At 44.8% G+C, this 15004-nt stretch overlaps 1 protein-coding gene across 1 annotated transcript in view; it reads left to right on the top strand.

Moving 5' to 3' along the window:
* SLC25A26 (solute carrier family 25 member 26) overlaps positions 1-15004 on the top strand; it is a 102607-nt gene that overhangs the window by 2063 nt on the left and 85540 nt on the right. Inside the window, exon 3 of the mRNA XM_069966916.1 lies at positions 5583-5692. Coding sequence (XP_069823017.1) covers positions 5583-5692 — 110 coding nt within the window. The remainder of the gene's footprint in view (positions 1-5582; positions 5693-15004) is intronic.

Here is a 15004-nt window from a genome sequence, read left to right as displayed (position 1 = left end):
GAGTCTTTTGCTTACGGAATCGGGGTGTGGTTTATCTATCTCTACCCATTAGAGATGACAGATATCAACGTTACGGTGGGCACCTAAAGTGCTGGCAGCAAGCTTAAGGGATCTGTTTTATACTGCCCACCCGGCCAACCTGATTAAAGGGTTTCTGCCTATACAGAAAGAGGAAAAGACATGTATCAGTCAAGCCGAGCTGGAAGAGGTTAGAGGGACCTCCCGGGTGGCTCTTCCCCCGATGCCACGGCTTGGTATTATACTACATTTCTCTGAGCAAAAATGTAAAAAAATAAATAAAAAAAAGAGTGGCGTGCAACACAACGTGCACTCACAGAACAGGTTACAGTTATCACGTGATCACAATGTGTGATGTATATACAGCAACAAGACACATACCAAGTATAAGGCCCCATTCACACGTCCGTGTCAGTTTTTACTGTAAGGAAATCCTGATCAGGACACCTGTCATCAGGAAAGTATCAGGATTTCCTGACAGTAATCAGTTTTTACCTTCAGGAAACCATCAGGAAAAGCCTTCAGGATTTCCTGATCAGAAGAAAAGAATAGGACATGATGGGAGATGAAGTTCTGCAAACTGGATGACCACAGCTTGCAGAACTATAACTCCCATCATGCCCGGCTGACATGTCATGATGGGAGTTGTACTTCTTCAGTCTGTGGCCACCCAGGTTGCAGGTCATGATGGGAGTTGTAACTCCAAACCTGGATGGCCACAGGCTGCAGAAGTACAACTCCCATCATGACCTGTAGGAAGGCCATGATGGGAGTTGTACTTCTGTAACCTGGATGGCCAAACGCTGCAGAAGTACAACACCCATCATGGCCTGTCAGCAGGGCATGATGGGAGTTGTACTTCTGCAACCTGGATGACCACAGGCTGCAGAAGTACAACTCCCATTATGACCTGTAGGAAGGGCATGATGGGAGTTGTACTTCTGCAACCTGGATGGCCAAACGCTGCGGAAGTACAACTCCCATCATGGCCTGTCAGCAGGACATGGTGGGAGTTTTAGTCCTGGGGGGGGGGGGGTTGTGATCTCACCTGTCCTGGTTCCCGGCAGCAGCATGAGGTGAGTTCTTCCGGGGGGGAGGGGGGCATGCGGTGGGGTGCCGGCATCACCTCCTGATAGGAAATCCGGATGGTTTTTCCGGACGTGTGAAGGGGGCCTAAGAATGTGTAAAATACAGAGTCCCTGACAATAGCCCAGGGTGCTGCTAGCTGTTCTCTCCGGTGGGGTCCTGGGTTCAAATCCCACCAAGGGCAACACCTGAAAAGAGCTTGTGTGTTCTATGTCTTTGTGTGGGTTTTTTCCAGCTACTGCGGTTTCCTTCCCACCCCCAAAAACATACAGATAGGCAAGCTTAGATTGTGAGCCCTAATGGGGACAGGGACCAAAATTGACAAACTATGTTGGCGCTATACAAATAAAAACATTTAATATTATTATTATGAACATGAAATTACACATTGTACTGAATATCCAATGCAAGACTCTAAAGTGCTATAATAGTATTACAGTATCCCAGGATAAGTGTGCAATATTCGTCAAAAGAAGAAGAAAAAAAGTAATTGATGCTTGGATGGTGCTAGCCCTACTCACTATAAATGTCACCAATTATTTTTAACTTTTAAATGTTTTTTTGCAATTGCGCAGGTGTGATATTCTTGTAACTGTTAGAGCTAGTACTTGGCTGAGGTAGCAGCACATTGCTCTCTGCACCCTGGGTTATTGTCAGACACTATGGGGGAGATTTATCAAAGGGTGTAAAATATAGACCGGCGCAAACGGCCTACAGCAGCCAATCTCATCTCAGCTTTCAGCTCTGGTGAAAGGTTGGAGAGCTGTGATCAGTTTACACCAGTCTAAGGACCCTATTACACCAACAGATTGTCTGACAGATTTTTGTAAGCCAAAACCAGGAATGGATTTGAAAAGAGGAGAAATCTCAGTCTTTCCTTTATCACCTGTTCTCTGTTTATAGTACATTCCTGGCTTTGGCTCAGATAATCTGTTGGTGTAATAGGGCACTAAATGTTACCCCCTTTGATAAATCTCCCCCTTTGTGTTCCTCATATTTCACCTGTAACTTGTGAATATATTTATCTTACAATAAACATTAGTATGTTGTGATGAACTTCTGGTCTCATGTATCCCTTTTGCATTGTATAAACAGGGTGTGAGGCAGATGTGGCATTGGCTGACTTTATGTTGGAAATATTGTGGCACCGGCCCAGTTCTTGCACAGCCTATGTTCTCTCTGACGTGCTGCAGCAGAACACTTGTGTATTATAAGACGCTTAATATCAGTCCGAATAAATAAAGGAAGTGACTTGCAGTACACAGGAGATACCAGCCACGTGGTTTAATAGCCAGACTGTCAGTGATTATATATAATAAATAAATATATACTGTGTATGTATGTATGTATGTGTGTGTGTGTATATTATATATATATATATATATATATATATATATATATATATATATATATATATATATATATATATATATATATATATACACACACACACACACACACCTAGCAGGTAGCTATGCTCTTGACCAACAAGCGCTAATGAACAAATGCAAATCTGCCCAAACTAGTACTGTTGCAATGTGGACTCCAGAATGAGACAAAAATGTTGCCAGGAATTTATTGAATAGCAGCAACTCGTTTTGGCTCATCCATCAACTAGAGCTTTTCTCAAGCTTAAAAAGTCTGTCAGTAGGTTTAAGGTGTCCTATCTCAGGGCAGCATGAACCACTGACAGAGAAGCTGAACAGAATGATGTATCCCTTACATTGTTCTGTGCAGCTGTACTAGAGATCTTCCTGAACAACATGGACAATAAGAAATCCCCTCTGTTATGTGCATGAGCCCGGTGGTCCTCAATATCCATGAGAAGCAGAAAACTCCGCCCACCAGCAGCTGATTGGCAGTTATCTATCTATGCTATGTATAGGCAGGTGAGGGGTGGTACAAAGCCCATTCTTCTGCACATCGGGAGACTGACTGATGTAAATAAAGCTTCGTTCCCACTGAGCAAAACTAGCGGAATTGTCCGCCGCGGAATGCCGTTAGCCTCCCTCTCATAATGGGAGTCTATGGAAGGCACGCGCTCCTGCTTTGTCCGCGCTGAAGAATGAACATGTTCCTCTAATTTTGCTCAGTGGGAACGAAGCCTAACACATTGATCTGTTCAGCATTTCTATCACTAGTTTATGCTGCCCTCAGAAACCTATTGACAGATTTCCTTTAACATACATCAACACTCACAGCTTTTAAATACCCTTCTCATTTCACTTCCATTTCTGGCTCAGAGGTTACTATCAAACATTCAATAAACTTAGTTGAATAAATATTCACACTAAAAACACACCAATAAAATAATAAATACACAATAAAAATACTCAGTAAAAAAAATCATACCTAGGCATGATTTGTAAGTTAATAGAACTACTATAGGCACTACTTGGTTCAAACAAACGGAATCACCTCTTCTGGTAATCAGTCTTTATACTGTACATACTCATCTTTCCTAGCTCCAGCTCCTATTATAACATCTAAAAGGGTTCTTGCCATATTGGCAAAACTTGCTGGACCATGGCACTATCATGTTCCTACCTCCCTGTTGCCCCCCACTCCAGCCGTCTACTAGATATGCAGATAGTAACATGTATAGGAAAAAGATAGAAGTCAGCATGACAGGGCAAACGCATAGGGAACGGAGAAATACTATACCTATAATGGCCTCATGCAATCTTGGTATCTTGTGATTAAGATTGGCAGACTTGGCTGCCCTGCAGGGACAACCTAACAGCTTCATGGGCGAGAGTGGGAAGCTTACAGATGCTGGGTAACCTGTCATTAACCACAATCCTGTGAAACTGGTTTTCAGCTTGGTGTTTTCCGACTTCTGTCTGTTAGCTAGGATCGAAAAATATATAAGCCTTCTGCTCGATCACATGATGCTGATAGCTTGGGTACAATTTTCATGGTGACTGTTTCCCTTTAATATCAAAAAGAAAAGTGCCCAGAGCTAGAATGTGCACCTATTTTTAGTCTCAGCCGAAGAGTAGAAACCTAGAAGATTGTCGACAGAAAGAGACCACAGGGTCCATCTAGTCTGCCCTTTTAGTATTTTCTTTCTTATTATCTTAGGATAGATGTATGTTTATCCAAGGCGTGTTTAAATTCTGTTATTGTAGATTTACCAACCACCTCTGCTGGAAGTTTGTTCCAGGTATCTACTACTCTTTCAGTAAAATAATATATTCTCACGTTGCTTCTGATCTTTCCCCCAACTAACCTCTCACTGTGTCCTCTCGTTCTTGAGCTCAGTTTGAACCTTATTTAGTCCTTTAACATACTTAAAGGTTTCCATCATGTCCCCCCTTTCCCTTCTTTCCTCCAGACTATACAGATTCAAACCCTCTTCATTTTAGGAGGTGGAACCAGAGCTGGGTTGTTTGCCAGCAGTATACACACCTGGACTCCCTTTCCCTTATTTGTCTGGGCAGTCGCTGAACATCACTTAGTCCTATTTACTATGCCATGACATAGGGCCCTATTATACGGAGCAATAACCTGGCGATTAAGCATATTATCTCTGTGTGTAATAAAGACAATGATCAGCCCGTGTCAACGGTCATTGGCTGATAATGCCTTTTGATCTTGCCTAAAAATCATCAGCCACTGACTGCGCATCTTTACATGTACAGTGGTACCTTGGTTTAAGAGTAACTTGGATTAAGAGCCTTTTGGTTTAAGAGCTCACAGTTTTTCAAAATTGTGACTTTGTTTAAGAGCATTGCTTTGGTTTAAGAGCTCCCTGTACTGTGTGGGAGGGGGAGGGGGGAGGGGCATGTTCTACAGCCCTGTACTCTGACCCAGGAAGTCTCCCTCACCTTCCAAATCAAAGCACATCCACTTCAGGCTGGGGATTACATCAGAGGACAGGACTGTGGAGGTAATCTCCATAGCTGTAACCCCTTTCTCCACTGACAGAGAGTGCTGCTATACTGTGCCCACATCTGCCCTGCTCATTCCATCATGCTCCCTGCAGTCTCTGTCCGCCCTTGTGTTTCTCATCCTCACCATTTATGAGGATCTGCAGTTCCATTCTGTGTCTACAAACTGCTGCTGTTTCTTCAGGGTTATGCAGTTACTATACATTATACACCACATGCTGATTGCTATACTGTACAGTAACTTATAATATCACATATTCAGCGGTTTCGAAATGTTTGTTTCATTTGTTCTACATGTTATTCAGAATAATAAATCATTATTTTTGGGGGCGTGGAACAAATTGTCTGCATTTCAGTGATTTCTTATGGGAAGCTTTGCTTTGGTTTAAGAGTGGATTTGGATTACAAGCTCGGTCCCAGAACCAATTATGCTCTTAATCCAAGGCACCACTGTAATAGTGATCTTAGTTGAGTGATGGCCAGGACATTTATTGTCGTTTTGCTGTATAATATTTGCAATATAGACACATGGATATATTTTCAGCTTCTCACGGACACCTTCCTTTCTTCCCTTTTTGTGTTTAGCTGCTGCCTTCTTTGTGACTTATGAAACGGTGAAATGTGTGCTACACTCCGGCTCCTCTCCTTACTTTTCACCCCTAACACATATGGCAGCCGCCTCTGTCGGAGAGATGGTGAGTCGGGACTTCTGTTCTCTCTATTTGTAATTCTGTTGATTTGAGGTTTTAAAGGAATGCTGTAATCATTTTTATGCTGCCCGAGCCATAAGCAGCATGAAACACTCTGTGCTTCAGGGTAGGGGGCAGGTTATGGTGTACTTGTCACATTAGTTTAATGCCGGATCATTCCTTACCCTATTGGGCCAATCGCCTGTAGTGTTACTCACGTCGGAAAGGGAAGCAGCTGTCTGCAACTGTAAAGCATGTTGCGTCGTTTGTGGAACGGAATATGCCAGAGCCCATTCGTGTGACGTTTGTAAAAGAATAACCGGCGCACACAATGTTTATGTGGCATTACCCTAGGAGAAAAAGATTATGGGTAGAAATACGGGTGTGCTATTTATGGAGAAGTAATGTATTGCCCCCCAAAGGTTTTATACAAATCACCAATATATACTTATTATGGGAAATGCACATAAAGTGCTTTTTTCCCCACACTTACTACTCCAGCAGCCACAGCCCACACAGCTCTGGGAGTCGGGTCGTGACATCACCATTTTATCCAGGTGTATATTGGTGATTTGTATAACTTTTGGGGGGCAATACAATACTTTAATAAAAAATTTTGCTGGACTTCTCCTTTAAAGATCGAAGGAAAAATGCTGCAAAAAAGACGTTTCTTTGAAGAAATTTTAACCCCTTCAGGACCGGTCCAGATAGTGACTTGAGGACCAGAGCCCATTTTTAAAATCTGACCAGTCTCACTTTATGTGGTTATACCTCTGTGATATTATAACTTATCCTAGCAATTCTGAGATTGTTTTCTCGTGACATATTGTACTTAAGATTAGTGGTAAAATTTGGGTGATAGCCGTACAATTTGGGTGTGAAAAATGCCCTTATTTTTTTTTTTTTTTTTTAAATGACAAAATACCAGCCAGGACCCACCGCGGGATGGCACAGGCGCAGATGTGTCGTTGGATTCCATAGTTTTGGTGTATGTACCTAAGGTTTATAGAGGCCCATTAGATGGAAGTAATATTGTGGGGATCGTGTAAGATGTAAAAAAAAAATTATACCAAATCAGTACCTCGGTCGGAATTATAAAAGATTGGCTCCCTAGAAACGCTCTTCAAGTAGCTACTACAACATTTACTGAAACAGTTCCCTAGACTGACCTAAGTCTGCGTGAGATTGCAAGATTGCAGGAAAATAATCCTTATTTAGAGATCAAGGATTTAAAAAAGTGTTCCTGTGGACAGTCCAAAATGCGATGTAAAACAAAAATCAACAACGTGTTTTAATAAAAATAAAAAATAAAAAATTAATGAACGGGATTATTTATTAATCACATTCTGTAAAAATACCAGCTCAACTACCGTATTTTCCGGCTTATAAGACGACCCCCAACTTTTCCAGTTAAAATATAGAGTTTGGAATATAATCTCTGTATAAGACTACCCCTCTCCTAACGCACACCTAATAAAAATTTATAAAAAAACATCAGATAGCCGTGAGATCTGAGAATTAAAGAAGGAGGTACAGTAATACCCGTAGGATACAAGAGCGGCCCAGACTGGTGGAAGAGGTGTGTTTTTCTGGGAACAGCGCCAGACTACCGTTTTTGAGCTCCCCCCACCACCATATGCAGCGACCGCAGATTCTCCAGTCCGGTTCCAAAGTTTTTTTCAGCAGCCACCCTACAAGACGACACCCAGCGTATTAGATGGCCCCTGACTTTTTGAGAAGATTTTCCTGGTTTAAAAAGTAGTCTTATACGTAGAAAAATACTGGACCTACTTCCTTTGTTAATTCGTTTCCAATAAATAATTTGCGTTTAAGCGACTATTGTCACATTACTTAGTAAATAAACATAGAGCCGGGCGACCCCTGAGTCGTTCATTTCATCATTTCCCTGAAAGGGGTCGGGGATTTGATCAAATCACTGACTTTCTTCAAGGAAATGATGGAACGTTGTGGTCATTTCATCAAATCCCTGATTCTTTTTCCTTCAACATATACATAACTGTCCAAGCTCCCCAGTTCTTCCTCCCGCTCCCTAGTGTCTTCCCGGCTGCTGCCCGCAGCCGCCGGTTGTACTGCAGAGCTGGTCTCTGAAGTGACACACCGCTCAGCCAATAACTGACTGAGACATCTGTGACCAGTGATTGGCTGAGCGGCCTATCACTTCAGCGTGACTGATCGACGCTCGTCTACATTGCTGATCTGGCCGTGTAATACGGCCCTTACATTAGAAGGCTTTCACCTCTGTTACGTGCAGAGTACTGAGAAGAAAATATGCCTAACACACAGTTCTTTAGACTCCTTTCAGCCATTGGTCAGGGTCTGAACTTCTTTCCTGGCTGATCAAATCTTTTGGCTCGTCGACCTACACAAAAAAGGGGACAGTACCTATTTACTTCCAGCTCCTCCAAAGATATGGGGTGTAAGTCAGTGGGGGGAGTACTAGCCTCCGTAGTGATCTAGGGCATTAGAGAAGGGTTCATGCCACCCACCATGGTGATCTAATGCCCCTATTCCACGAGTCGTGTGGAGGAGCAAACGAGCGCTATTGCTCCTCGTTCCCCGCTCGCTGCCGCCGCTATTCAACGCGGTGTCAGCGAGCGGGTGAGTGCGGGAGGGGCGGCGGGGAGCTGCTGGGGGGGCTGCCCGGGGGATCGCTGATCGTCCGGGCAGCCCATAGGATATAGCAGCATCTGCTGCCGACGGTCCTATTCAACGAAACGACGGCAGCAGATCGCTGCTATATCAGTCGCTTGTTTTTCAGCATGTTGAAAAACAAGCGACTGCAACGATCAGCCGACATGAACGATGTCGGCTGATCGTTGCACTCTATTCCACGGGACGAATATCGTTCGTAGCGGCCGTTATCGGCCGAATACGAACGATATTGCTCCTCTAAACGACCCGTGGAATAGGGCCTTAAGATAGAGAAAAGGTGTATGGGATTCTCTACTTGTTATAAGGATCATTAGACAATAAACTGATCAGTCTGTCCCTCTTCTGTGGCCCTATTGATCATCTATGATTTGCGGGGAAAACTGGAAGCAAGTCTACAGTCTTTCTGTGGCACCTCTATATGAGAAACAACACATTACACTGTGCCTCTACAAATCAATGGGTTACCCCTGTAATATAGGACAGGACGGCTCTTGTGGAGTGAGAGATGAGGATCCAGAAGAGACTACATCTTTTAAAAACTCATAATACCTAATAGGGGTACAAATGAGGGGCACCTACCCTGATCTCCCAATCTTTCTCTGGTTTCCTTTTTTAACTTTTAGTGCAAAGATAGTGGTTTTTTTTTTTTTTTTTTTTCTTTAAGCTATACCTGCAATTTGACAGTAAAGGGCGTCTGTATAGTCACAGACCCATTTCACAAATACCTCATCTGGTTAAAATCTCTGGTCGTCTGTCCCCATCATCTCTACATTCACCTAAGCAATGTATCAGGGTACATAAAAATACGCCTTGTGATGTGATTTCCGTGTACATCTGAGCACCAGGGCTGGAAATAGAAATTATTAGACAAAGCAGCTTGTTGAATCCAGTAAATAAATATGTCATAGATATGATGCAGGGAATTGGGGAGTGAAATTGCTGTGGAGCAGTTGTGTCTCAGAGCGGAGAGATCGCTGAAGGGGTTTATATTCCGTTTGTCTTACTAATATTATACAGGAAAGTAGTTGTCTCGTCTAGAAGGGATATCAGCACATTTATATTATAGGGAAATAAGATTCTGTCTGCACTCAGTCAGAATGTTATTTACAACTCGTATTCCTGGAGATCTTGAGGCTTATTTTTTAGGAGAATTATCCTCTTGTTATATTATTTATTGATAGAAAGAAAATACAGCCAAACTGATTTAATGGGAAAATCCATTATTATTGGCATGTGTCAAATTATTCTGTGATAACCTTCAGGGCTATAAGTTTGTTGTTTTTTTTTTTTTTTAATGCTTGCCTGCTTTGAGTCTGCCAGAGCAGGAGTCACTTTTTACAGTGGTTGTCCGATCTGGTTCTTAAGGTGCCCATACACATTATACTTCTGTCGGCCATACCCACTGCTTGCAATATAAGATGTATGGGGCTCTCCTGACTGACCACTGACAGATGATGTCAGTGGAGGTATGACTCAACCGTGATGGAAAATTACAGTCCTAGCCCTTTTTTTCTGGGAACGATAAGCCACACTCAGACCTGTCTGGCTGCGGCTTAACCCTCCTCATAGAGAACACAGGAATGCTCGCCCATGCTTAAAGTTTTTGTGTATGGAGAGAATGGGGGCCAGATAACCGAGAGATAACTGATAGCCTTTAGACGGTGTCCATGTCTGTGCTATGCTGTCTTTAGCAATGCCATGTACACAAGAGCTGTCAAATTGAACCAATGGAAAGGATTATAAAACCCCTTCAGAGTGTGGCAAAGGATGCTGGTTGTTTCCAGACAGTTGTACATAGAATTTGGTAGTAATATAAACCATGTGGGAATGCTATAAAAAAACATATGGGTAGACTCAGTACTATATGCAATGAAAATAGAAACATACACTACAGTCGGTTCTTTTATTTGTCTATTTGTAAAAAAAAAAAAAAACTAATTTATTAGTTATTTGTATGTGTGTGTGTATACAGTCTCACAGCCTATTTATCATTGCTAAACTGTCTGTATCAACAACACATAGACTATGGCTGCATTTACACACACGGATAATTGACCCATTTATCTGACTGATTTTTGAAGCCAAAGCCAGGAACAGACTATAAACAGAGAACAGGTCATTCATGGGTTTGGCTTCGAAAATCTGTCAGATAAATTTGTCAAATATCTGTGTGTGTGTGTGTGTAAGCTCAGCCTAAGCATTAGATTTTCCTCCCATCCACTGAAGACATACCAGACATAGGGCCGTTTTACCCATTGGGCATGGTAGGCGGCTGCCCGGGGGCCCTTGCGTCCTAGGGGGCCCCTGCCCGCTGTGACAGCGGCCAGGGGCCCCCTAGGACGCAAGGGTCCCCGGGCAGCCGCCTCCCATGCCCAATGGGTAAGACGGCCCTGCGCGCCCCCCCCCCTTCCCCTTCTCTTGCGACCGCAAGCACTTTCTTGCTTGCGGTCGCAAGAGGAAATCCGGCCCCGGCTGATGCGTCGCTCCCCAGAGGATTCTCAGGGAGCGCACGCATCAGGAACCTCAGTGCGCGTCGCTGGGGCTTCCTGTACCGGAAGTCCCGGCCCGGGCGCACACTGAGCTTCCGGATGTGTGCGCTCCCGGAGAATCCCCCAGGGAGCGACGCATCAGCCAGGGGCAGAAGAGGAGAGGAAGCGGCGACGGGGGAGCGCTGGTAGGTGAGTTGGGTGTTTGTTTTTTTTATCTGCTGTGCAGGGGGGAGCCATCTATAAGGGGGTAATACAGGGGGGAGCCATCTATAAGGGGGGAATACGGGGGAGCCATCTATACGGGGGGGGGATACAGGGGGGAGCCATCTATAGGGGGGATACAGGGGGGAGCCATCTATAGGGAGGATACAGGGGGGAGCCATCTATAGGGGGATACAGGGGGAGCCATCTATAGGGGGGGAATACGGGGGAGCCATCTATAAGGGGGGATACAGGGGGGAGCCATCTATAGGGGGGATACAGGGGGAGCCATCTATAGGGGGGGATACAGGGGGGAGCCATCTATAGGGGGGATACAGGGGGAGCCATCTATAAGGGGGGAATACGGGGGAGCCATCTATAAGGGGGGATACAGGGGGAAGCCATCTATAAGGGGGGATACAGGGGGGAGCCATCTATAGGGGGGAGCCATCTATAAGGGGGGAATATGGGGGAGCCATCTATAGGGGGGATACAGGGGGATACAGGGGGGAGCCATCTATACTAGGGGGGGATACAGGGGGGAGCCATCTATACTAGGGGGGGATACAGGGGGGAGCCATCTATACAAGAGAGGGGGGGATACAGGGGGGAGCCATCTATAGGGGGGGATACAGGGGGGAGCCATCTATACGAGGGGGGGGATACAGGGGGGAGCCATCTATAGGGGGGGATACAGGTGGGAGCCATCTATATGAGGGGGGGGATACAGAGGGGAGCCATCTATAGGGGGGGATACAGGGGGAGCCATCTATACGAGGGGGGGATACAGGGGGGAGCCATCTATAAGGGGAGATACAGGGGGGAGCCATCTAAAGGGGGGAATACGGGGGAGCCATCTATAGGGGGGGATACAGGGGGGAGCCATCTATACGGGGGGGGATACAGCGGGGAGCCATCTATACGGGGGGGGGATACAGCGGGGAGCCATCTATACGGGGGGGGGATACAGGGGGGAGCCATCTATAAGGGGGTAATACAGGGGGAGCCATCTATAAGGGGGTAATACAGGGGGAGCCATCTATAAGGGGGTAATACAGGGGGAGCCATCTTTAAGGGGGTAATACAGGGGGAGCCATCTATAAGGGGGTAATACAGGGGGAGCCATCTATAATGGGGTAATACAGGGGGAGCAATCTATACGGGGGGATACAGGGGGAGCCATCTATAAGGGGGGATACAGGGGGGAGCCATCTTTAAGGGGGGATACAGGGGGGAGCCATCTTTAAGGGGGGGATACAGGGGGAAGCCATCTATAAGGGGGGGATACAGGGGGGAGCCATCTATAAGGGGGGGGATACAGGGGGGAGCCATCTATAAGGGGGGGGATACAGGGGGGAGCCATCTATAAGGGGGTAATACAGGGGGAGCCATCTATAAGGGGGGGGGGATACAGGGAGGAGCCATCTATAAGGGGGGGGGATACAGGGGGAGCCATCTATAAGGGGGGGGGGATACAGGGGGGAGCCATCTATAAGGGGTAATACAAGGGGAGCTATCTATAAGGGGCCAATACAGATGTGCAGTGTGTAGAGAGATGAGGATGGTGACAGAGTGTGGAGCCTAATATGTCTGTCTGGCAGATTCTGTGGATTCGTGGCTCCGAGAAGTTCTCATAACGGCACAGGGCAAATGGAAAAGAAGATGAAAAGGAAAGAACTCCGATCAGAGAAGACGTTCCATGTGAGTCACTTGATGTATCTGCACTGTAATGTATTTGGTGTACAGAACCTGTGTAGAGCTGGGTACCTCTATATGACTGAATGAGGTGATAGTGATCTGTGTACAGAAGATTAGTCAGTAGCAGCGGTGGTGTTAGTCAGTATGCGGTGGTAATATTTGTTGCTTGTTATCTGGCATATATATAGAGAAGGGCAAAACAACATGTCTCATATAGACAGAGGGGCAACAACATGACTATTATATTATATATGAACCATGTTGTTTCCCTGTATTCTGTATACAGGGAAACAACATGGTTCATATATAATATAATAGTCATGTTGTTGCCCCTCTGTATATATGAGACATGTTGTTTTGCCCTTCTCTATATATAAGCCATGTTGTTTCCCTGTATATTGTATTATACAGTATACATACAGGGAAACAACATGGTTCTCTTATATAATAGTCATGTTGTTGCCCCTCTGTATATATGAGACATGTTGCACTGGTGTGTCAATAAACCCTGCAGATTGCTGTTGGAAGTGCTGTCTCCATTGCGTTTTTTGGATACTTTGAAGCCAACCTGGTCTGGTTTGGTGAGGCATGCACGCACGGTTATTTTTTGTTTTTGCGCTGCTGAAAGACTGTGTTGTGAATTAAAGTTTATGTTAACAATAATTTGTATTTTTTATTGTACGTAATTGTACTGGCTAGGGGCGGGGTTGCAAAGATGGGGGGGTTTTGATGGCGGCGGCCGCGGGGGGTGGGGCCCAATTTGCACCTCTGCCCAGGGGCCCATAATGCTGTTAAGACGGCCCTGACCAGACAGAATGCAAAATTACTATGGAGACATGCGAAGACACCATCACATGTTTCTTGACAGCAGTCATCCAAGAAGGAACAACCAACCTAAGGAAGGGGGGGTCTCCAGTCAAGGAAACCACATTCCAACAAGCCACAGACAAGAAATGACGGGACTTGGAAGTACCCAAGTAAGGTATCCATCCACAGACAGCTGTTTTGGTGTCTTTGCCTCTTATCAGTGTGGAGTAGGATTTTGGCTAGTGGGAGCAAAGCTTAGTGCATTCAAAAAAATGATGATTGACCTCGGTAAGATCAACCAAAAATCCTGAAACAGCTGTCTGTGGATTCCTGTCATTTCTTGACTGTGACTTGTTGGAAGGTGGTTGCCTTGACTGGAGACCCCTCTTGGTCTTGTTCGTCCTGCCCGGTAGAAGGTCTAGCATTGAGAAACGTGATGGTTTCTCTGCAGTGATTTTGCATATTTGACTCCCTATGGGACAATGTTCCTAGATTCACTGACGTTGAAAAACATGTGATGGTGTTTTGGCTGCTCTCCCTGAGATCAACCATCATTCTTTTGAATACCAGACAGTATGACATCATTTGTAAGCTGCACCTGGCACGGCTATGGGGATGAATTATCAGACCTGTTCATGACTTTTCCTGGAATATATAACAGGTTAATGTAAAGTGCTGATGTCACCTCCTCCCTCAAGTCAGAACCTGATTAAATCCATTAATGACTAATCAATAGAACTTTAATTACAAAGCTGCGTCGTCTTCTTGAAGTTGTAGATACTAAAGAGGCAATGTGATAGGATTTGATATGAGAGAACGAGATAGGTGTTAAGTCGGCGGCTGTGGAGAATCTCTGAGTCCCAGCCTCAATTATTCTACAGCCGCATTTCTTTACCGCCAAGAGAAAATAAATAAATAACTGGAGAAAAAGGCAAAATTTGTTATTTGCTAAGAAGTGCCGCAGACCATGTCTGTCATCGCACAGGGGACGTGGAGGCATGAAATTGCTCTTTTATAAGAAGACCCTCATGTGAGCGCGGATGTGATTGTTACATATCATAGCACTTACTATACTTCAGGAGTGCTCTGGTAAGGTTCGAGAGCCAACAGTAAAATATCCCAGTCAATTCAGTTTGTACATTCATCCCCCCCCCCCCCAATATTACATTCTGTTTTCATCTCTGTGCCGAATAGGTTATTGATACTGACCCTCACTTTTTTCTTTTTTTTTTCTTTTAAGAGTGCTGTGTTTTACTCACAGCAAAAAGTAATTGGAGGTAGATGGAAATTGTGTTGATTTAGGTCTTAAAGGAGTATTCCAGCTAAAAAAAATCAGTGAAAGTGACAGGAAAAATAAGAAGGCATACTTACCTGCCCACATTCCCTTCAATTGCCATTCTGACTACTTCCAGTTCCCACTGCTGGACACACTGGAGTACGTAACACTCTG

Source organism: Dendropsophus ebraccatus, chromosome 4, assembly GCF_027789765.1.
Source record: "Dendropsophus ebraccatus isolate aDenEbr1 chromosome 4, aDenEbr1.pat, whole genome shotgun sequence".
NCBI classification, from domain to species: domain Eukaryota; kingdom Metazoa; phylum Chordata; class Amphibia; order Anura; family Hylidae; genus Dendropsophus; species Dendropsophus ebraccatus.
This window is presented reverse-complemented; position numbering and strand designations above follow the sequence as displayed.